The 25,525-nt window shown below is 38.7% G+C and overlaps 1 protein-coding gene across 9 annotated transcripts in view; it reads left to right on the top strand.

Annotated features, from left to right (window-relative positions):
- Positions 1–6,698, top strand: part of PHTF2 (putative homeodomain transcription factor 2) — a 114,443-nt gene extending 107,745 nt beyond the window's left edge. For 7 of the 9 annotated variants that reach the window (XM_041722752.1, XM_041722757.1, XM_041722754.1 and 4 more), the window contains 4 exons: positions 86–241; positions 1,264–1,359; positions 3,509–3,634; positions 4,285–6,698. In XM_041722752.1, coding sequence (XP_041578686.1) covers positions 86–241; positions 1,264–1,359; positions 3,509–3,634; positions 4,285–4,305 — 399 coding nt within the window. In that variant the 3' untranslated portion in view covers positions 4,306–6,698. The remainder of the gene's footprint in view (positions 1–85; positions 242–1,263; positions 1,360–3,508; positions 3,635–4,284) is intronic. The other 2 variants (XM_041722755.1, XM_041722756.1) reach the window with 1 other exon arrangement.
- The last annotated feature ends 18,827 nt before the right edge of the window (positions 6,699–25,525 follow it).

Consider the following 25,525-nt stretch of genomic DNA (forward strand, 5'->3'; position numbering starts at 1 on the left):
ATGAAATAAAGTGTAACTTCCTTTAAAAAAGAAATTGCTTTAATCACATTGCTGCTTCCTCTTGCCTTTTTCATACACACTTTAGTTGCTTCATGTTCATGAGATCTTCCTTGATTGTCACTACAATTGGGAACTAGTGATCTGGTGCATCTCGTTAACGCTTTTTCTGCTAAGATTTGTTACCCTTGGGTCAGAAACAAGTAAAAAGTATAGCAATACCTCAATATTACTTACTGAACAGGTGAGAATGCATGTTTATTCTGTTATAAATTGATGCCTTTTTTTTTTTAATTTTTTTTTTATTTATTTATTATAGTCACAGAGAGAGAGAGAGAGAGAGAGAGAGAGGCAGAGACACAGGCAGAGGGAGAAGCAGGCTCCATGCACTGGGAGCCTGACGTGGGATTCGATCCCGGGTCTCCAGGATCGCGCCCTGGGCCAAAGGCAGGTGCCAAACCGCTGCGCCACCCAGGGATCCCAAATTGATGCCTTTAATCTACATATTAAACTAAAAATCTTTTCATTTACGTCAAATTTTTTTAGGAACCTGTTATGTCTGCATTTTCTGTTACAAAGCAGGACTTGCAGATTGCAGTGTTCCTGCCTTGATGCAGGTTTCAAATCTAATCTGCTGTTTTTCTGTGTCACTTTTATTTGACAAGAAGGAAGTACTGTTTCTAGAAATGATGAATTTTAAACCATTAGCAGGATACGTTTGCTTTGCAGTGTAGTAGGACTGTATTTGAATAAGTATGAATTTTTATTCTTTAGGAAGGTAGAGCATAATAATTTTGATGATTAACTTTATTTTGTATGAATTTGTTTAGTGTTTTCCTTCCTTGTCATAGAAATTATTCAAAGAAACTTACAACCAGTGAAAACTTTTTGAGTAACACAGGAGCTCAATTAAAGGGAAGAGGGAGAGTGGCAAACAAACCAATTGATTTACTTTAGATCTTACTTTAGATTGCTTTGACTCTGGGACGAAAGTGTTTCACCTATTAAGTAATGACATCAGTTTGCCTTTCTTTTGCCAGCTTTTGTTAATATTTAAGAAGTTTAAATAAGTTCTTGTTTTATTATAAAATAACATGTTTATTGTAGGAAATTTGTAATATGTAGTAAGTATGAAGGAGAATATTAATGTCATTTGTAATCTCAGTAACCAAAGAACCACCATTAATATTTCAGTTCCTTTTAAAAATGAGTATTTATTGTAATTTTAAGTATTTTTAACTATTCATTCCTTTTTTTTATAAAAAGATAAACCTCTACTTGAAAATGGAGAAGAAACCTAACAAAAAAGAGGAACTGACACTAGTGAATAATGTCTTAAAGCTGGCTACTAAACTGCTAAAGGTAAAAATAAAATTGAAAATGGATATAATGTAGGATATGCTATTCTGACATTATATCGGAGTCTTTTGTTTGCAGCTCCAACCTTGTGTGTGGTTTTTATGATTTATCCAGATTGTTTCCAAATTACATTTGAACACACTTATGCTGTGTACATTTTACTTTTACTGTAAAACTAACCAAAGTAATCAAATCATTTCATTTTAAAATTTTAATAACTTCTGAACATTTAAGACTTTAATAATGTTTAAAGTATTGTTAAAGGTTGGCATCTGTGGAAATTTTGTCTCCTAGAATTTAAAATAGACTTCAAAAAGGGGGATTTGATGTTAATTTGGAAATTTTCTCATTTTGTATTTCTCAGAGCAGTCTTCTGCTTGGGCTGAGTCAGCTTAAAAAGTAGTAATACATAACAATTATAATAATTATAATAAATATATATCACCAGTAAACATTTAAATTTTCAGATCACTTTTGTAACAATCAATATAATTTCAAAATATTTGATTTCATAATAACTCCTTGATAAATTGGATAAAATTTGATAAATAATAAATTTGATAAATAATAACTCCTTGATAAATTTGATAAAATATTTTAATACTGCTTTGCAGTGTGCATAATACTTTCCTAAAAGGGAAATATCTTTTAAAATCTCAATTTCTTTACCAAATTGAATGTAATTCTTAGAGTTGTTCATCAGTGTTCATAAGTGTTCAGAAAATTGTACAAAATTAGTTGTGTCCTAACATTACAATTATGTCTTCAGTCAGTTAAAAAGTCTTAATTGGGTATACTGCCTCACAGTATACCTTAGGCATTGACAAGGTTCTGAAGAGGTGGGTGGGCTTTCTAGTGCATATGTGTGCAGTGTCTTCAGAGTGTAAGCACTGTGATAGACAGGATGAGACTTAGGAACAGCTTCAGTCCCAGAGTAGAGAGAAATAGGAGATAACTAAAATACAAAGCACAACAATGTGATCCTTTTTGATCATACACAGTTGTACAGTCTCTACTCAGAATCCTGGGACTTAATATAGATTGTTTGCTGTCTCTCACTCTCCACAGCCCAGAAATTCTGAGACCTATTGATTCATCCTCTCAAATAGCTTCTAGTACATCCCTGCTTCCCTGTCAGTACTGCCCTAAGTCTGACCCTCATTGTCTCTCACTTGAGCTTCACTCCTTTGAACCCTCAGTGCCTAACTGCTTCTAGTCTCACAGCTCTCCAGCCTGTCTTCCACATTGCTTCCACTCTGTGTGATCCTTCTCATCTGCACATTTGATACACTTCTCCCTGAATTAAATTCCATTGGTGCCAGTTTGTCAGTACAATCTGCATAAAGAATGACCCTTACCTAAGTAGCAGGTTTTAGAAATTTTTGAAGGACTTCTTTCCTTGCACTTGGGCTCTAAAATGTTGAGCAACCTGTAGCAATTCAGAGGTGCTGTGTTCTCATGTGTCTAATGGAGTATCTGTTATCTCCTCCTACTAAGTTTTAGGGGCACCTTTCTCTAGGGCCCATACCTTTCAAATATTCCTCTTCTATGGGTGGCTCATAGTTGAATTATTTATTTGCATGTCTATTAGACTGTAGGGGTCCTTCAGCACAGGGACTGAATCCTAATTTTCCAGAGCCTAATACAGGGCTTGCCATATAACTTTAAATCTGAGAATCAGTAAATCACAGAATATTAAATCTTTGAATCAATTTGTAATATTTGAGAAGTAATTGTCTCAAAGTTTTATGTATGTTTTAATAATTAAATGCAGAAAATTTCTCTAATTTTTTCCAAAAAGATACTGTTCTCTTACATTTTGTGTTCTTATGCTAGAAAATGTTTTCAAACTTCTCAGTAGCTACTAGACCAATACTTTACTAATGATTCATTTAAGACAGAAATTGGAGTTAAAATTTTAGGTTATAGAGTTTAGTGCTAATCACTTCTGAAAAAAAAAAAAAAAGAAAACCTAAAAATATATTCACTTCTTACAAGTTTAATCAAGTTTATCCTTTCTAAAAATATCCATAATCTATAACTGCTTTTTGAAAGTGTTTTTGAAAATTCTTATTGTATGTTGCCCTGAATTAGTTTAACTGATAATCCTTAATGAACTTCTGGGCTCATGATTTTTTTTTTCTTCTGCTAGGAATTGGACAGTCCCTTTAGATTATACGGGCTTACAATGAATCCACTGCTTTATAACATCACCCAGGTTGTCATCCTGTCAGCTGTTTCAGGTGTTATCAGTGACTTGCTTGGATTTAATTTAAAGGTAAGAGATTCCAGGTATTTTTTATTTCTTAGTGCCCTGTTACATTTTGTGACATTTATTTTACCTTATCACTCTTTTGAGATCTCATATGCACAGTGATGAAGTCATTTTGATAATATTGTACTGAAAGAATTCTTGGTTTACAGTGCTGATGGAACTCCTAATTTAGAAGCGTATTCATCAAAATAGGACTCTTTTATAGAATAATTAAAGGTATTTATTTTTACTCAGATAATCTGAATCTAATTGAGGTGATACAAAAGAAAAAAAGAGTCCTATTTCTTTTTTTAACCAAAAGTTATGTCATTTACTAGATAGCAATGCATACATCCTCCAACATATGCACAGCTCTTGGTGAATAAAGTGTAGACTCTTCATATTAAACAAGTGCGTGTGTGTGTGTGTGTGTGTGTGTGTGTGTGTGTGTGTACTGCTACTTCTCAGTAAAAGAAAGCAGGGGAAATCTGATTCTCACTTTTTTAATTTCAAGGTGAATTCTTCTTGAAGAAAAAATGATAAAAGTTTAAAATAATAGAACCTATACATGTTTATGAATGAAATTTAAATAAAAGCATTATGTGATGTAATTTAATAAGTCGCAGTATTAAAACTGACTCTAATGGTTACTCCTTCTGTTTTCTTTTCATTAGCTGTGGAAGATTAAATCATGACAATTCAGAGAAAAGAAGATGTAGCCTCTTTTCCAGAATAAGAGTACCAACTAAGCTGCCTGAAAGCAGTCACTGACTCTTTGCTTCAGGAGTCTCAGCTGGGAAATTGAAGTGTTTACATCAGACTGTCTTGTGCAATTCTTATATTTATTTTACTTGTTCACTGTTTTTTACATTTATTTTAGTCTTTCTTTATATTTTATTTTTAGCATCGATGTACTTTAGTTGTTGCAAGGGTGATAAAACTGATATCCAGATACTTGAGATCCTGGTAATTGTTCATAAATAATTGACAAAATAACAAATTATGAGAATAGAAGCCATTGCTAAGCACTGTTTCTCCATCAATGCCGTGAACTTGCCTTACTTGAGGAAAACTTCTTTGACTTTGGAATATTGCATTGGACTCTGCTAAACACAGAAAGTATCTTCTTTGGTAAATCAAGATCCAGTCAGGGTTTCTCTTGAATTATTTTGGAGCAGTGCCAGGATCTACACTGATTAAGCTGCAGTTACACACCCTTCAGTATTAATATATATGGTATTACATAACAGGTCAACAAGTGCTCTTTGATGATAAAACTCTTAATAGAGCAATAATTGTAAATGGTTACCATACTGTAAGATATTTTGATAAAAATTAACTAGTAATAATTGTATTTATTTGAAACACTGGGCTGTTTGCACAGCTCCAACTGTGCATGCTCAAAATGTGCACTTTTTAAAATTGTTACTTTTAATGCGTATCTTTATATGGGATATGTTATAGTGTACTAGGGCATGATATGGTATCCTTTTGAGTGAGGTATACACTCATCTCACAAGTGAAGTGCCTATTGATATTACTAAAGTACGTTATGTTTACTCAAGTAAAATAATTTTTCCCCATGGTACACTATAGTGTATACACACTCAAATGAACAACTTAAGAATAAGGTTAAGAACCAATAAAATATTCCTCTGATGGCTAGTTATAAAACTATATCCAGATTTTCAGAAAAGAGCTTCAGTAAATTCTATCCTCTAAACTTAACCTGGTGCACCCCCCTTGACCCTCAATTTCATAAGGGCTATTTTAGATGCTTTTAACCTGGAAAGTTACCTACTCCCCCATGCTCCCCCCACACACACACACACAATTTGCCAAGTGTCCAAATGAGAACTTATCATGTTGGCATGTTAGGTAAGTAGGGCAAATATTATGATATCTTACATTGGGCCTTGATTTTAAGTTGTTATATTTGTACAATCAAGAATATATTAGGAATTACATGAAACATGAAATGTTTTTGCAGTTTTTTTTAAACTGGGTATCTAGTTTCTAAAACAAAGAATTTATTTGAAACAGTATAGAATTTTCTTGGTGCAAGGTGTATCATGTTGAATATCCTCACGTTTTCTACCATGTTCTAGGGAATTTAATTGTAAATGATTTATTTGATTGGTGCAGTTTTAATCCCCAAGTCATAATCTTAAAATCAGGAATGTGTAGAGAATAGAGCCATGTCATAATATCACTTTGCTCTTACCATTCCTTTTGATCAGCCTCAATTCAGCCTCATTGTTTGGTATATTTTCTTTATGTAGAAAACAACAAAAGCAACTTGTTTTATTTGCCTATGTTCTCATATGTTTAATAATGACCAAAGTGCATTCTGAGGTTTTTCAAGGAATGTATTACTGGAGCTTTAAGAACATACTTATTTTCTCATGTGAAAAATTAGGCTTTGTTTGATATGTTTCTTCTTCCTCTATTGTCTAATGTTGAGGTTGTTTTTAGGAATTATATTTTATAAACTTTTTCAGAATAAGGTACATACCTATACAGAACTTAACATTTTGCACAGAATATATCAAATATATTTTGAGAAAAAAAAGTACAGCATGAGTTCTGTTAGGAATAAAAGATAAAACTATTGTATCTTACACAAAAAGAAACTTATTTCAGAATGGAAATATTTTTGAGAAAGGTAGTTGAGTATACTGATTTAGGAAAATGCTTGTTTTGGATTGAAGTTCATTTTAACTTAGAGTTGGGAGTTGATTTGTTAAGTACAGTATACCTCTCAACAACCTATAAATAATATGAATTATGTCACTGATATGGGCAGCAGTAGAATACCAAAAGGAAAAAGTTGTCATTTTAAGCAATTTCATAACATTAATGGAAATGTTTTCAAAGCAGAAAAATTGACATTTGCTGCCTTTAAGAATACCATGAATGTAAGAAATTGAAAGAAATTGTAACATATCACATAATATAGAAAAGGCAGTTCAAAGATAGAATTGTGGCAGATGTTGTGTGTTAACTGTTGTTTCTTTGCCACATGTGTTGTATTTGAAAGTTTGAACAGCAAGTTTAAAATAAAATATTCTATGCTGACAGTGTTAAACTGGAGGTGTTTTCTGTTTGGTTGGTTTTTGTTTTTTCATTTTTAATCCATATACATTTCTATGATAATTTTTTATTTACTATAGCATGAACTTTAGTTATGGGGGGGAATTTGGGGGGAATAGAAATAAGTATTTTTAAACTCCTTGATATTTAAGATTTGTTGTGATTCTTAACATGAAAGAATAATAATACATGTGCTGGTCTTTCATCACCAAAATGCTATAATATCTTTTTTTTTTTTTGCTTGTTTATATTTAAATAGAGAAAATTGGCTGTGGCCTGGGATATTAAAACTCATTGTCAGAAGGATAGTGATATGTTTAATCAAACAATTTTGCCACATGAGTTGAGCATGAGAGATCATAGGCCAAAAATAAAATGGGTAAGCTTTCTAATATTTCTATTTCCTAATTGGTACAGGTGTTCATAGGACTTTAATACATCGGAGACTATTAATTCAAATGCACTTTCAAGCTTACCTTAAGCTTAGAATTGGCTCTTTTAATGAATCTCCTTTCAGACTGCAAAATAGAGCATATGACCGGCACACCCTTGAATTGCTATATCACTTAGAACACTAACATTCTCAACTTTTTTTTTCTGCCAAGCTTATACGAAGGATATCACAAATGCTTATCAATAGTACTGGCTCTCCACAGAGCTTACCTCCTGGGGATGAAACTATGGATCTAGGAGGCAGTATATTCTTTTTTTTTTTTTTAAAGATTTTTATTTATACATGAGAGAGACAGAGAGAGAGAGAGGCAGAGACATAGGCAAAGAGAGAAGTAGGCTCCCTACAAGGAGCCTGATGTGGGATTCAATCCTGGATCCCAGAATCATCCCCTGAGCTGGAGGCAGACACTCATCCACTGAGCCATTTGTATCCCTGTATATTTTCAAATACGTATTCCTCAATATGGAAAATTTGTCCCACTGGTCAGTCCTCACCACCTTGAGAATTACTACTTTAAGATAAGGAATTTTATAGAATGTAAATTCTCTGAGATTTTAACTGTATTCCCTTTTTTTTTTTTTTTTTTTAAGATTTTATTCATTCATGATAGACATAGAGAGAGAGAGGCAGAGACACAGGCAAAGGGAAAAGCAAGCTCCATGCCGGGAGCCCGACATGAGACTCAATCCCAGGTCTCCAGGATCGCGCCCTGGACCAAAGGCAGGCACCAAACCGCTGAGGCACCCAGGCATCCCCAGTATTCCTAGCACATAAAACAGTGCCTGATACATAGAAAACTCTATTGAATGAATGAATGAATGAATGAATGAATGAATGAATGAGTGAATGAATGACTTGAGTCACATGGGACCTTCGATGCCACCTAGTCCAAAGTTATTATTTTACCAGATAAAAAACTGAGACCACAAAAGAAGTTAAGTTTGCCCAAGGTTGCCCTAGTTAGTTAATGATAGAACCCAAACTCTCTTCTATTCTCTTTGAAAGTATATTCTGTAGGGACAGGAAGATGGTGGATTAGGAGGACCCTAGGTTCACCTCATGCCATGAATACAACTAGATTACTATCAAATCATCCTAAATACCTCAGAAATTGACCTGAAGACTGGCAGAACAAACTCCACAACTATAGGTAGAGAAGAGGCCACATCAAAGAAGGTAGGAGGTATGGAGACATGGTTTAGGGGAGAAACAGATCCTGGCTGCTGTGGAGAGGAGGTAACTGTGGTTGTACAGAGGGGAGAGGGGAAAGAGAGAGGAGCTCACAGGGGAACACAAAAAATGTTTTTCCATAGCCATTGGTTTGGGAAGTGAGAGGGGCTGAATTTTGTGAGTTCTTGCAATCAGTGGGGTTTAAAGCCTAGAGTTTTAAAGGTCAGCAGGCTTGGCTGGAATAGATTCTGGAGAGTACTGTCCTGGAGAGAAGGCAGACAAGCAACCTGGGGGGCATACAGCATGGGAACAGTGATCTGAAGAGCACCTGGAGCACTCGGTCAAGAGACTATTTGCTCTTCTCAGAGCATATCCCAGAGTGGCAGTGTTCATGGAGACACCTCTCTGGGGACAAAGGAGCTGGCTGGTGCCATTTCCTCTCCCTCCCCTGCCCCTCAGCATAAACATAGAGCTACCTGTGGGAGGCCAGTAAATTTCTTGTGCTAAGCCCCATTCCCCTGCACTCTGGTGGAACTGCAGTCACACTTACCTCAGCCCCAGCACGATGGGCCCCTCCCTAGAAGACTAGTAAAACTCCTGCCCACACTACCTCTCCCAACCAGTGAGTTCTGCAGGGCCTCATTTCTGGTGGAGGTGATGACAGGTTTCATTTCACAAGCCAACCAGAACACATGTAGTTAAAATTCACCACATTCTGGCCAGCACCAAACACTGCCACAGCAGGCAAGGAGAGCCTCTGCAGATGACTGACCTGAAGGATAGAGCAGCCATACACAGTAGCAGAGAGCACACAGCGCACGCTGGAGACGCTCCTTGGAAGTTCCAGGCCCCGGGCATTACCTATGACCTTTTTTATAACACCATCACTTTTAGGAGCAGGAGACAACTGGCTTTCCTAACATACAGAAGCAGGTGGAAACTTAGACAAAATAAGACAGAAAAAATTTATTTCAAGGCCATGGCCAGAGATCTAAGTGAAAACAGATATAAGCAACATGCCTGATGGAGAATTTAAAACAGGAATCATAACAGGTACTTACTGGACCTGAGAAAAGAATGGAAGGCATCAGTGAGACCCTTACCACAGAGATAATAAAAGTTAAAAAAAAAAAAAAAAGAATCAGAGATGAAGAGTGCAATAAATGAGATTAGAAACATACCTGATGGGGGATCCCTGGGTGGCGCAGCGGTTTGGCGCCTGCCTTTGGCCCAGGGCGCGATCCTGGAGACCCAGGATCGAGTCCCACATCGGGCTCCCAGTGCATGGAGCCTGCTTCTCCCTCTGCCTGTTCTCTGCCTCTCTCTCTCTGTGACTATCATAAATAAAAATTAAAAAAAAAAAAAAGAAACATACCTGATGCATTGAACAGCAGGTTAGAAGAAGCAGAAGAATGAATTATTGACCTAGAAGACAAAGTAATAGAAAGCAAAGAATCTGAACAAAAGAGAAAGAATTATGCAACATGAGAATAGATTTAAGGGAATTCACTGAGTCCATCAAACATAATAACATTTGTATTATAGGGGTTTCAGAAGAAGAAGAGACAAAAAAAGGCAGAAAATTTATTTGAAGAAATAATAGCCTAATTTGGGGAAGGAAAAAAATCCAGATCCAGGAGGCACAGAGAATTCCCATCAAAATCAACAAAAGAAGGCCTACACCAAGACATAATGCAATTCAATTTGCAAAGCACAGAGTAAAAAACATCTTAAAAGCAACGAGACCAAAAAAGTAATTTACAAGGGAAAACTCCTAAAGTTAGCAGGAGATTTTTCAACAGAAATCTAGCAAACCAGAAGGGAATTGCATAATATATTCAAAAAGCTGTATGGGAAAAATCTGCAGCCAAGAACACTGTATCCAGCAAGACTATCATTCAGAATGGAAGGAGAGATAAAGAGTTTCCCAGACAAACAAAAACTAAGGGAGTCCATGACTACTAAACCAGCTCTGCAGGAAATACTAAAGGGGACTCTTTAAGTGGAAAGGAGAGACCAAAAGTGACAGTATAAAAGTAGGGAACAAAAAAGCAGTAAAAATATTTCTATAAAAAAATCAGGAATTCACACATATGCACGAAGAGGATATAAAATGTAATGACATATACATAAAATATGGGGAGGAGAGGAGAAAATCAGTTCAAACTTAAATGACCACCAATGTAAATATAGACTGTTGTATGAAGAAAAGGCTATATATAAACCTAATGGCAACCATATATCAAAGCCCAAAAAGAACGTGCAAAGATTAAAGAGAAAGAAATCCAAATATATCACTAAAGAAAATCAAAACATAAAAGAGAAAGACAAGAAAGGGTCAGAGAAAATCTTCAGAGACAACCACAAAACAAGTAATAAGATGGCAATAAATACATACCTGTCAATAATTACTTTGACTACCCATGGACCAAATGCTCCAATCAAAAGAGGGTGTCAGAATGGACTTAAAAAGTAAGACCCATGTACATGCTGCCTACAAGAGACTCATTTTACACTTGCAGATTAAACGTGAGGGGATAAGGAGCACCTCGCTGGCTCAGTGAGAAGAGTATGCAATTCTTGATCTTGGGAGTCAAGAATCAGGACCCCATGTTGATTATAGAGATTATTTAAATAAATCAAACTTAAAAGTAAGGATAAAGTCATCAAAAGGAATGAAATCTTGCCATTTGCAATGACAATAGATGGAGCTAGAGTGTATTAGGCTAAAAGAAATGTCAGGCAGAGAAAGACAAATACCATATGATTTCACTCAAATGTGAAATTTAAGAAACAAAACACATGGACATATGGGAAGGAGAAAAAAAGAAAGAGAGGGAAACAGACCATAAGAGAACAAACTAAGGGTTGATGGAGGTGCGTGGGAGATGGGCTAAATGGTTGATGGGTATTAAGGAGGGTACTTGTTATGTTGAACACTGGATGTTTTATGTAAATGATGAATCACTAAATTCTCCTGAAAACAGTATTACACTATATATTAACTAGAATTTAAATAAAAATTTGAAAAAAAAGGCAAAGGCTTAATTGCAAAATATTATAAAGCAATGAAATTGTGAAAGAGGTAATGTCTAAGGAACTGTTTTTGAATTCTGGCTTTGATACTTATGATACTTAATTAAATCTTTGAGGGGATAAAGAAACATTTATCATACAAACAAATGTCAAAAGAAAGCCAAAGAAGTAATATTTGTATCAGACAAACTAGACCTTAAAACAAAGACTGTAGGGATGCCTGGGTGGTTCAGTGGTTGAGCATCTGCCTTCAGCTCAGGTCGTGATTGTGGGGTCCTGGGATTGAGTCCCACATCGGGAGCCTGCTTCTCCCTCTGCATATGTCTCTGCCTCTCTCTGTGCCTCTCATAAATAAATAAATAAATCTTTAAAAAAATAAAAGACTGTAACAAAAGACAAAGAAGGGCACTATATAATAATAAATAGGATAATCTGATAAGAAGATACAATGGTTATAAATATTTATGCACCCAAATACATTAAAATAATAACAAACATAAAGGAACTAACTGATAATAGTACAATAATAGTATAGAACTATAACATGCCACTTACATCAATGGATAGATCACTCAAACAGAAAATCAACAAGGAAAGAGCAGTGTTCAGATGGAGAGCCCCGGAGCTACTGCAGGAGCTGACTCCAAGTTCCCAGAGCTGCTGCCCCGCCACTGTGGCTTCCTCCCGGCGCCTCACGGGGTAAACAACCCCCACTGAGCCCTGCACCAGCCAGGGGCTGAGCAGCTCCCCCAAGTGCTAACACCTGAGAATCAGCACAGCAGGCCCCTCCCCCAGAAGACCAGCGACACGGACCAGTTCCAAGGGAAGTCAAGGGACTTAAAGTACACAGAATCGGAAGATACTCCCCCGTGTTTTTTTTTTTTTTGTTTTTTGTTTTTTGTTTTTTGTTTTTGTTTTTGTTTTGTTTTGTGCTTTTTCTTTCTTTCTTTCTTTCTTCTTGATTTCTGATTGCTTCCCCCACCCCCCCCTTTTTTTCTCCTTTCTTTCTTTTTCTTTCTCTTTTTCTTCTCTTTTTCCCCTTTTTTTCTTCTTTCTCTTTTTTCTTTTTCTCTTTTCTTTCCTTCTCTCTCTTTTTCTCCTTTTCCCAATACAACTTGTTTTTGGCCACTCTGCACTGAGCAAAATGACTAGAAGGAAAACCTCACCTCAAAAAAAAGAATCAGAAACAGCCCTCTCTCCCACAGAGTTACAAAATATGGATTACAATTCAATGTCAGAAAGCCAATTCAGAAGCACTATTATACAGCTACTGGTGGCTCTAGAAAAAACCATAAAGGACTCAAGAGACTTCATGACTGCAGAATTTAGATCCAATCAGGCAGAAATTAAAAATCAATTAAATGAGATGCAATCCAAGCTAGAAGTCCTAACGACGAGGCTTAATGAGGTGGAAGAATGAGTGAGTGACATAGAAGACAAGTTGATGGCAAAGAGGGAAACTGAGGGAAAAAGAGACAGGCAATTAAAAGACCATGAGGATAGATTAAGGGAAATAAATGACAGCCTGAGGAAGAAAAACCTACGTTTAATTGGGGTTCCCGAGGGCGCCGAAAGGGCCAGAGGGCCAGATTATGTATTTGAACAAATCCTAGCTGAAAACTTTCTGAATCTGGGAAGGGAAACAGGCATTCAGATCCAGGAAATAGAGAGATCCCCGCCTAAAATCAACAAAAACCGTTCAACACCTCGACATTTAATAGTGAAGCTTGCAAATTCCAAAGATAAGGAGAAGATTCTTAAAGCAGCAAGAGAAAAAAAGTCCCTGACTTTTATGGGGAGGAATATTAGGGTAACAGCAGACCTCTCCACAGAGACCTGGCAGGCCAGAAAGGGCTGGCAGGATATATTCAGGGTCCTAAATGAAAAGAACATGCAACCAAGAATACTTTATCCAGCAAGGCTTTCATTCAAAATGGAAGGAGAGATAAAGAGCTTCCAAGACAGGCAGGAACTGAAAGAATATGTAACCTCCAAACCAGCTCTGCAAGAAATTTTAAGGGGGACTCTGAAAATTCCCCTTTAAGAAGAAGTTCAGTGGAACAATCCACAAAAACAAGGACTGAATAGATATGATGACACTAAACTCATATCTATCAATAGTAACTCTGAATGTGAACGGGCTTAATGACCCCATCAAAAGGCACAGGGTTTCAGACTGGATAAAAAAGCAGGACCCATCTATTTGCTGTCTACAAGAGACTCATTTTAGACAGAAGGACACCTACAACCTGAAAATAAAAGGTTGGAGAACCATTTACCATTCAAATGGTCCTCAAAAGAAAGCAGGGGTAGCCATCCTTATATCAGATAAATTAAAATTTACCCCGAAGACTATAGTGAGAGATGAAGAGGGACACTATCTCATACTCAAAGGATCTATCCAACAAGAGGATTTAACAATCCTCAATATATATGCCCCGAATGTGGGAGCTGCCAAATATTTAAACCAATTAATAACCAAACTGAAGAAATACTTTGATAATAATACACTTATACTTGGTGACTTCAATCTAGCTCTTTCTATACTAGATAGGTCTTCTAAGCACAACATCTCCAAAGAAACGAGAGCTTTAAATGATACACTGGACCAGATGGATTTCACAGATATCTACAGAACTTTACATCCAAACTCAACTGAATACACATTCTTCTCAAGTGCACATGGAACTTTCTCCAGAATAGACCACATACTGGGTCACAAATTGGGTCTGAACCTTTACCAAAAGATCGGGATAGTCCCCTGTATATTCTCAGACCATAATGCCTTGAAATTAGAACTTAATCACAACAAGAAGTTTGGAAGGACCACAAACACGTGGAGGTTAAGGACCATCCTGCTAAAAGATGAAAGGGTCAACCAGGAAATTAAGGAAGAATTGAGAAGATTCATGGAAACTAATGAGAATGAAGATACAACCGTTCAAAATCTTTGGGATGCAGCAAAAGCAGTCCTGAGGGGGAAATACATCGCAATACAAGCATCCATTCAAAAACTGGAAAGAACTCAAATTCAAAAGCTCACCTTACACATAAAGGAACTAGAGAAAAAGCAACAAATAGACCCCACCCCCAGCAGAAGAAGACAGTTAATTAAAATTCGAGCAGAACTAAATGATATCGAGACCAAAACAACTGTGGAGCAGATCAACAGAACCAGGAGTTGGTTCTTTGAAAGAATTAATAAGATAGATAAAGCATTAGCCAGCCTTATTAAAAAGAAGAGAGAGAAGACTCAAATTAATAAAATCATGAATGAGAAAGGAGAGATCACTACCAACACCAAGGAAATACAAACGATTTTAAAAACATATTATGAACAGCTGTACGCCAATAAATTAGGAAATCTAGAAGAAATGGACGCATTCCTGGAAAGCCACAAACTACCAAAACTGGAGCAGGAAGAAATAGAAAACCTGAACAGGCCAATAACCAGGGAGGAAATTGAAGCAGTCATCAAAAACCTCCCGAGACACAAGAGTCCAGGGCCAGATGGCTTCCCAGGGGAATTCTATCAAACGTTTAAAGAAGAAATCATACCTATTCTACTAAAGCTGTTTGGAAAGATAGAAAGAGATGGAGTACTTCCAAATTCGTTCTATGAGGCCAGCATCACCTTAATTCTGAAACCAGACAAAGACCCCACCAAAAAGGAGAATTACAGACCAATATCCCTGATGAACATGGATGCAAAAATTCTCAACAAGATACTAGCCAATAGGATCCAACAACACATTAAGAAAATTATTCACCATGACCAAGTAGGATTTATCTCCGGGACACAAGGCTGGTTCAACACTCGTAAAACCATCAATGTGATTCATCATATCAGCAAGAGAAAAACCAAGAACCATATGATCCTCTCATTAGATGCAGAGAAAGCATTTGACCAAATACAGCATCCATTCCTGATCAAAACACTTCAGAGTGTTGGGATAGAGGGAACTTTCCTCGACATCTTAAAAGCCATTTACGAAAAGCCCACAGCAAATATCATTCTCAATGGGGAAGCACTGGGAGCCTTTCCCCTAAGATCAGGAACAAGACAGGGATGTCCACTCTCACCACTGCTGTTCAACATAGTTCTGGAAGTCCTCGCCTCAGCAATCAGACAACAAAAAGACATTAAAGGCATTCAAATTGGCAAAGAAGAAGTCAAACTCTCCCTCTTCGCCGATGACATGATACTCTACATAGAAAACCAAAAGCCTCCACCCCAAGATTGCTAGAACTCATACAGCAATTTGGTAGCGTGGCAGGATACAAAATCAATGCCCAGAAATCAATGGCATTTCTATACACTAACAATGAGACTGAAGAAAGAGAAATTAAGGAGTCAATCCCATTTACAATTGCACCCAAAAGCATAAGATACCTAGGAATAAACCTAACCAAAGAGGTGAAGGATCTATACCCTAAAAACTATAGAACACTTCTGAAAGAAATTGAGGAAGACACAAAGAGATGGAAAAATATTCCATGCTCATGGATTGGCAGAATTAATATTGTGAAAATGTCAATGTTACCCAGGGAAATTTACACGTTTAATGCAATCCCTATCAAAATACCATGGACTTTCTTCAGAGAGTTAGAACAAATTATTTTAAGATTTGTGTGGAATCAGAAAAGACCCCGAATAACCAGGGGAATTTTAAAAAAGAAAACCATAGCTGGGGGCATCACAATGCCAGATTTCAAGTTGTACTACAAAGCTGTGGTCATCAAGACAGTGTGGTACTGGCACAAAAACAGACACATAGATCAATGGAACAGAATAGAGAACCCAGAAGTGGACCCTGAAATGTACGGTCATCTAATATTCGATAAAGGAGGAAAGACTATCCATTGGAAGAAAGACAGTCTCTTCAATAAATGGTGCTGGGAAAATTGGACATCCACATGCAGAAGAATGAAACTGGACCACTCTCTTTCACCATACACAAAGATAAACTCAAAATGGATGAGAGATCTAAATGTGAGACAAGAGTCCATCAAAATCCTAGAGGAGAACACAGGCAACACCCTTTTTGAACTCGGCCACAGTAACTTCTTGCAAGATACATCCACAAAGGCAAAAGAAACAAAAGCAAAAATGAACTATTGGGACTTCATCAAGATAAGAAGCTTTTGCACAGCAAAGGATACAGTCAACAAAACCAAAAGACAACCTACAGAATGGGAGAAGATATTTGCAAACGACATATCAGATAAAGGGCTAGTTTCCAAAATCTATAAAGAACTTATTAAACTCAACACCAAAGAAACAAACAATCCAATCATGAAATGGGCAAAAGACATGAAGAGGAATCTCACAGAGGAAGACATGGACATGGCCAACATGCACATGAGAAAATGCTCTGCATCACTTGCCATCAGGGAAATACAAATCAAAACCACAATGAGATACCACCTCACACCAGTGAGAATGGGGAAAATTAACAAGGCAGGAAACCACAAATGTTGGAGAGGATGAGCAGAAAAGGAAACCCTCTTATACTGTTGGTGGGAATATGAACTGGTGCAGCCACTCTGGAAAACTGTGTGGAGGTTCCTCAAAGAGTTAAAAATAGACCTGCCCTACGACCCAGCAATTGCACTGTTGGGGATTTACCCCAAAGATTCAGATGCAATGAAACGTCGGGACACCTGCACCCCGATGTTTCTATCAGCAATGGCCACAATAGCCAAACTGTGGAAAGAGCCTCGCTGTCCATCGAAAGATGAATGGATAAAGAAGCTGTGGTTTATGTATACAATGGAATATTACTCAGCAATTAGAAACGACAAATACCTACCATTTGCTTCAACGTGGATGGAACTGGAGGGTATTATGCTGAGTGAAATAAGTCAATCGGAGAAGGACAAACAGTGTATGTTCTCATTCATTTGGGGAATATAAATAATAGTGAAAGGGAATATAAAGGAAGGGAAAAGAAATGTTGGGAAATATCAGGAAGGGAGACAGAACATAAAGACTCCTAACTCGGGGAAACGAACTAGGGGTGGTGGAAGGGGAGGAGGGCGGGTGTTGGAGGGGAATGGGTGATGGGCACTGAGGTGGACACTTGACGGGATGAGCACTGGGTGTTTTTCTGTATGTTGGTAAATTGAACACCAATAAAAATTAATTAAAAAAAAAAAGGAAAGAGCAGTGTTGAATGACACAATGGAACAGGTGAATTTAACAGATATATTCAGAACATTCCACCCTAAAACAGCAGAATACACATTTCTCAAGTGCACATGGAACATTCTACAAGTCAACCACAAGAAAGATCTGGAAAGACCACAAATACATGGAGGTTAAATAACATGCTGCTAAACAGTGAATGGGTCAACCAGGAAGTCCAAGAAGACATTTTAAAAATACGTGGAAGCAAATGAAAATAAAAACAACAGTCCAAAACTTTCAGGATGTAGCAGAAGCAGTTCTAAGAGGAAGTTTATGGCAATACAGGCTTACCTCAAGAAGCAAAAGCAATCTCAAATGAACAACCCAACTTTACACCTAAAAGAGCTAGAAAAAGAACAGCACACAGAGCCTAAAGCCAGCAGAACTAGGGGCATAATAAAGATAACAGCAGAAATAAATGATATAGAAACTAAAAGAAAACAACAAAATAGATCAATGAAACCGGGAGCTGCTTGTTTGAAGAAATTAATAGAATTGTTAAGCGTCAATCCAGGCTTATCAAAAAGAAAAGGGAAAGGACCCAAATAAAAATCACAAATGAGAGAAGAAGAATAACCAAAACCACAGTAATACCAAGGGTTATGAGAGAATATTTTGAAAAAACTATATGCCAACAAATTGGACAACCTAAAAGAAATGGATAAATTCCTAGAAACATATTACCTACCAAAATTGAAACAGGAAGATCTAGAAAGTTTGAACAAACTGATAATCAACAAAGAAATTGAATCCATAATCATAAAACTGCCAAAGAACAAAAGACCAGGACCAGATCGCTTCACAGGTGAATTCTACCAAACATATAAAGAAGAGTTAATACCTATTCTTCTCAAACTATTCAAAAAAATACAAGAGGAAGGAAAACGTCCAGATTCATTCTGTGAGGCCAGCATTACCCTGACAACCAAACCAGATAAAGACACCACTGAAAAAGAGAACTACAGGCCAGTATCTCAGATGATCATAAATACAAATATCCTCAATGAAATACTAGAAAAACCGAATCCATCAACACATTAAAAACATCATTCACCATGATCAAATGGGATTTATTCTTGGGTTGCAAGGGTGGATTGGATCAGTTTTTGCAAATCAACATGATACATCATATTAATAAAGAATAAGAACCATATGATCTGGCCGCCTGGGTGGCCCAGTCAGTTAAGTGTCTGACTCTTGGCTTCAGCTCAGGTCCTGATCTCAGGGTCCTGAGATTGAGCCCTGCATCAGGCCCTGTGCTCAGTGTGGAGTCTGCTTGTCCCTCTCCCTCTACTCCTCCCCCTGCTCAAGCACTCTCTCTCTCATAAATAAATAAAATCTTTTTTTTTTAAATGTTCATTTTGGGCAGCCTGGGTGGCTCAGCAGTTTAGCACCTGCCTTTGGCCCAGGTTGTGATCCTGGGGGCACAGGATCGAGTCCCGCATCAGGCTCCCTGCATGGAGCCTGCTTCTCCCTCTGCCTATGTCTCTGCCTCTCTCTCTCTCTCTGTCTCTCATGAATAAACAAATAAATAAAATCTTTAAAAAATAAATAAAATAAAGCGTTCATTTTAATAGGTGCAGAAAAAAACATTTGACAAAGTACAACATCCAACATGATAAAAAAACTCCAACAAAATAAGTTTAAAGATGTTTTTAAATTTATTTATGATAGACACACACAGAGAGAGAGAGAGAGAGGCAGAGACACAGGCAGAGGGAGAAGCAGGTTCCACGCAGGGAGCCCCGACATGGGACTCGATCCCCGAACTCCAGGATCGCGCCCTGGGCCAAAGGCAGGCTCTAAACCACTGAGCCACCCAGGGATCCCCACCAAGAAAATAAGTTTAGAGGGAAAATACCTTAACATAATAAAGGCCATATATGAAAAATGCACAGCTGACATCATCCTCAATGGGGGAAAACTGAGACCTTTTCCTCTGTGGTTAGGAACAAGACAGGGATGTCCACTCTCACCACTTTTATTCAACCTAGTACTGGAAGTCTAGCCACAGCAATCAGACAACAAAAAGAAATTAAAGGTGCCCAAATTGGCAAGGAAGAAGTAAAATTTTCACTATTTGAAGATGACCTGATACTGTATATAGAAAACCCAGAAGACTCCACTAAAAAACTGCCAGAACTAATGATATAGCAATCCAGTAAAGTGCAGGATACAAAATCAATGTACAGAAATCTGCTGCATTTCTATATGCCAATAATGAAGCAGCAGAAAGAGTAATTAAGGAACCAATCCCATTTACAATTGCACCAAAAATAATAAGATACTTAGGAATAAACCTAACCAAAGAAGTGAAAGCACTGTACTCTGAAAACTACAAAACATTGTTAAAAGAAATTGAAGATGACACAAAGAAATGGAAAGACATTCCATGCTCACGGATTGAAAGAATCTTGTTAAAATGTCTATACTATACAAAGCAATGAATCCATAAAATGCTATCTCTATCCGCATACCAACAGCATTTTTCACAGACCTAGAACAAACAATCCTAAAAAATTTGTATGGAACTACAAAAGACCCTGAGTAGCCAAAGCAGTATTAAAAAAGAAAAGCAGGGGATCCCTGGGTGGCTCAGTAGTTTGGCGCCTGCCTTTGGCCCAGGGCGTGATCCTGAAGTCCCAGGATCGAGTCCCGCGTCGGGCTCTCTGCATGGAGCCTGCTTCTCCCTCTGCCTGTGTCTCTGCCTCTCTCTCTCTCTCTCTCTGTGTCTATCGTGAATAAATAAATAAAATTTAAAAAAAAAGAAAAGCAAAATTTGAGGCATCGCAGTTCTGGACTTTAAGTTATACTACAAAGCTGTAGTCATCAAAAGCAGTATGGTACTAGCACAAAAATAGACACAAAGACCAACAGAACAGAATAGAAAACCCAGAAATGAACCCACAATTATATAGTGAATTAATCTTCAACAAAGCAGGAGAGAATAGCCAACGGGAAAAGACAGTATCTTCAACAAATGGTCTTAGGAAAAAGGGACACCAACATGCAAAAGAATGAAAGACCATCCTCATTCACCAACACAAAAATAAACTCAAAGTGGATTAAGAAGACCTAAACGTGGGACCTGAAACCATGAAAAGTCCTTGAAGAAAGCACAGGCAGAAATTTCTCTGACACTGGCTGTAGCAACTTTTTTTCTAAATAGGTCTCCTAAGGCAGGGGAAACAAAAGCAAAAATAAACTCTTGAGACTACATCAAAATAAAAGGCTTCTGCACAGTGATGGAAACCTTCCACAAAACTAAAAGGCAACCTACTGAATGGGAGAAGATGTTTACAAATGACATATCTGATAAAGGGTTAGTATCCAAAATATATAAAGAACGTGCAAAACTCAACACCTCCAAAATGAATAATCCAATTAATAAATGGGCGGAAGAAATAAGTATACATTTCTCCAGAGAAGACATCCAGATGGCCAACAGACACCTGAAAAGATGCTCAACATCACTCATCATCAGGGAAATGCACATCAAAACTACAGGGCGCTGTCACCTCACACCTGTCAAAATGGCGAAAATCAACAACACAAGAAACAGCAGGTCTTGGCGAGGATGTGGAGAAAGGGGACCTCAGTTGCAGTGCTGGTGGGAATGCAAACTGGTGTAGCCACCGTGGAGAACAGTATGGAGGTTCCTCAAAAAAGTTAAAATTACAACTCTGCTATGACCCTGCAGTTGCAGTACTAGGTATTTACCCAAAGAATACAAAAATGCTGATCCAAAGGGACACGTGCCCCCGATGTTTTATGGCAGCATTATCTACAGCGGCCAAATTATGGAAACAGCCCCAGTGTCTATCGACCGATGAATGGATAAACAAGAAATGGTATACATACACAATGGCATATTGCTCTGAGTGCTATAAAATATTGTCTTCCATAAAAAAGATTGCAATCTCGCCATTTGCAATGACATGCTAAGCAAAATAAGTCAAAGCAAGACAAATGCCATATGATTTCACTTATATGTGGAATTTAAGAAACAAAACAAATGAACAAAAGAGGGAAAGATAAAGGCAAACCAAGAAATACTCTTAACTATAGAAAACAAACTGATGGTTATCCGAGGGGAGGTAGGCAGGGGGCATGGATGGGGTCGGGGATGGGGACTGAGGAGCGCACTTGTTGGGATTGGCACCAGCAGCGTTATAGGAACCTGTTGAATCAGTATAGTGTGCACCTGAAAATAGTACCACACTGTATGTTAACTGATTGGAATTTAAATAAAAGCTTAATAGTAATTAAACACAAGACTCCCCTATTTAAAAAAGAAAGAATGAAAAGATTTTCTGTCCTAGTACCTGTGCACCTCTTGACTGATCCAAATACTTCATCATAGGAAAACATTCTGGAGAAAGCCGAGATGCTGATAAATGATCTGTCCGCGTTTGTAGCGAGGCCATGCAGGAAGCTCCAAGCCTGGGCAGTAGGGGAGCATCAGGAGCCCTTTGGCATCCCCCTCTGCGGCCCTCGCAGCGGCCTCGTTGGAAAGCGCATATGCTCTGGAGGCGGACCTGCTTTACAGTCTCGGGCAAATTAGCCACTTGTGAGTTCTGGTTTTCTCAGCTGTAAATTACTGACGGTGACACTAAGGCCCACATTCCAGAGCTATCAGGGGGAGTAAGGAGACAATGTACGCAAAGCCCCTCACCAAGGAATTGACATGTATGGGGCATGCACAAAGGTGGTTCTTTCTCCTCCAAGGAGTAACAGCGAAGGCAATTAACAAGAGTTCCCAAGCTAAACCATTCACATTCCATATGATATCATGGGCATTTCTAGCAAACAAGAGACATAATTAAGAATTATCCTACATATAATTTATCATCCAGAAAGCATTCTTTTACAGGGAGTCAACATCTAATTTGTGCATAAGCGGGCGTCCTACAATGCGGAAGGGAAGTTTTCTCATTCTTTTATGGGCCTATATGTTCTACCCAGTTTGGACAGTTCTGCTTAATTCTCAGATACATATTCCAATCATATCTTTTCATCGTGCGATCTGGGTTTCATTTATATGTGGGTTCCCTCTCCAAGAACTCCCAGGAGCCTTGTCGTCCGCCTCGTCTCAACCCTCAACCTTAAATTGTCTGCTCGCTGTTCATGCTTTGAGCTGCTAGCAGGCATCTGACTTGACTTTCTGCAACTTGTGCTTATCAAGATTTTACTGGAACCTCTGAGTTGTGTATTTGGCAGGTGTTTTTAATCAATCTCTTGTACACTTCTATGTCCCCTCTACTGGCTCCTTCAAACTTTCTCTGTCATCCTGGGGCTCCTGACTCCCCCTCATCCTATAACTGTCAGCACTTTTTTCTCTATTCCGAAGAGATAGAAATCATCCTGTGTGAACTCACCTTCTCCCTTTGTGGAGTCTGTGGAACAGGTGCTGGTATGTGAGGCCCGTTGTCCATCAGCGCTCAGGACTCGGGCCCTGCCCTTCTACATGACACCTCTCTGGGTTTGCTGTCATCTTTAATCTTTTCCTTTTCTGATTTGACGTTATCAGCTGTTTAGATTTCAATGAGAGGTGCTCAATCTAGAGTAAGAGAGCACTATTTAAAGCACTGCTGGGGATTTACCCCAAAGATACAGATGCAGTGAAACGCCGGGACACCTGCACCCGATGTTTCTAGCAGCAATGTCCACAACAGCCCAACTGTGGAAGGAGCCTCGGTGTCCATCGACAGATGAATGCATAAAGAAGCTGTGGTCTATGTATACAGTGGAATATTCCTCAGCCATTAGAAAGGACAAATACCCACCATCTGCTTCGACGTGGATGGACCTGGAGGGTATTATGCTGAGTGAAGTAAGTCAATCGGAGAAGGACAAACATTATATGGTCTCATTCATTTGGGGAATATAAAAATAGCGAAAGGGAATAAAGGGGAAAGGAGAGAAAATGAGTGGGAAATATCAGAAAGGGACACAGAACATGAGAGTCTCCTAATTCTGGGAAACGAACAAGGGGTGGTAGAAGGGGAGGTGTGCAGGGGGTTGGGGTGACGGGGTGATGGACACTGAGGGGGGCACTGGATGGGATGAGCACCGGGTGTTATGCTATATGTTGGCAAATTGAACTCCAATAAAAAAATTTTTTAGGGATCCCTGGGTGGCGCAGCGGTTTGGCGCCTGCCTTTGGCCCAGGGCGCGATCCTGGAGACCCGGGATCGAATCCCACATCAGGCTCCCAGTGCATGGAGCCTGCTTCTCCCTCCGCCTGTGTCTCTGCCTCTCTCTCTCTCTGTGACTATCATAAATAAATAAAAAATTAAAAAAATAAAATAAAATAAAAAATTTCCTTTTAAAAAAAAAAAAATTTTTTTTAAAGTAAAGCTTATAGGTTGGGTGGGACGACGGTATGCTGGGTGGCGCCGGGACGGCTTGCCATACCTGCAGCCTTCATCTGAACAAAGCAGGAAGCTGCTTCTTCATGTTCCTCGAGTTCTGTTGCACCACACAGGTATCCCACCCCCCATTTCTTGAAAGTTTGTATGAGGCCGCCTTGCTCTTAAGAAGGACTTACATTAATACCTGTTTTCTCTAACCAAAAGAAATCGGGAAGCACTTTAGCTATTTCAAGAAAAGGTGAAAAGCGAAAGTAGCATTTAGAGTTTGTTCTGCAGCAAGGCCTTGTAGACGCAGCAGGCCCCCCCAGCTCCAGGAGGGGCCCGTCAAGCTCCTCCCAGGGAACTACACTCAGCACCTCAGCATCAAGCAGCCTTGGTTTTTGAGCTGTGTCTGTGGGCACCCGTGCTAAATTTATCTCAATTAATTGTATGCATCCATTAGCAAGATGAGCCCTAAGGTATCTGAAAAGCCCAAGGTAGGTTATTTTCTTGGTCTAAGAACACTAAAAAAGGTCTTCTTTCTAAAGTAATGATAATTGCTTCTTTGCTTTACACTATTCAGTTTACAAAATAGGAATGCTGTTCTTTGAGATAGCGAGGGGAAATTATTACTTTTCGCCCTCAGACACAGCTGAATGGGTCAGGGGTCAGACATTTTTGGGGCCTGTGAGTTACCTACGAGACCAGCTGGCGCAGAGCTGCGCCCAGTAGAGGCACCATCCTTGGTGGTGACCAGCTGACCTGGTCAGAAGCTCTGTCACTGCAAGCTCGAGCCAGGACGCAGTGGAAGCAGGGAGAGCGGCTGGAGAAGCAGAGGCCCAGGGGAAGCCACGAATTAGTAAGCAGAGCCATAAAGCAGAAAGGACGTAGGAGCAATGAATGGAAGAAACTGCCCCAAACTGGCAGAGGCAGGGAAACTGCGTGATAGCCTGGCAGCCTGTGCGGCTGGGCCATGGGTCTCAGAGTGTGGTGGCTTCCCTCTCACAAGGCCTGACTTGTGAGGCCACGACGTCCCCATTTGTCTCATGGTAAATTCATCACCTGAGGTAACCGAATGGTGCTTCTCAACCTGAACAAGCCTCACACGTCTGGCTGCTTGTTGAAGCTTCAGCCCTTTTTCTTCTCCCATTGGCTCTCACCCTGCGTCTCTCCCCGTGTCTGCCAACGTGTAGGACTTGGCAATCTACCCTTTCAGCATATTAGACTTCTTCTGTCTCTGAAAGAGTTCTCAATCTCAGGGCCAAGAGTCGTGCTCGTTGCTCAGCTTGTATGAGATCATTCAGTTCTGTGTATTCAACCGTGACCTGAAGTTCAAATTAGTCGCTTGATTTCTTTATTGTCTTTTAAAGCAAATCCAACTCTTACTGCCAAACGTGATCACTGGCTTTCTATAATCTCTTCAACAGGTAGGTTTTCAGGAGTTCAGGTTTGTCTTAGTCAAAATTCTAAGTTTTGATCAGTCATTCACATACAAGAATTTCTGGTTTTCCCAACTTTGGTACTAAGAGGAATGCTTTAAAGGCAATAGACTTGTTGCCAAAGCCTATGACCAATTTGCATCCCTTGGGATATATACCCAGTGTTAGCAAAGGCATTTA

The sequence above is a fragment of the Vulpes lagopus genome, chromosome 11 (genome assembly GCF_018345385.1).
Source record: "Vulpes lagopus strain Blue_001 chromosome 11, ASM1834538v1, whole genome shotgun sequence".
In the NCBI taxonomy this organism is placed as follows: Eukaryota; Metazoa; Chordata; class Mammalia; order Carnivora; family Canidae; genus Vulpes; species Vulpes lagopus.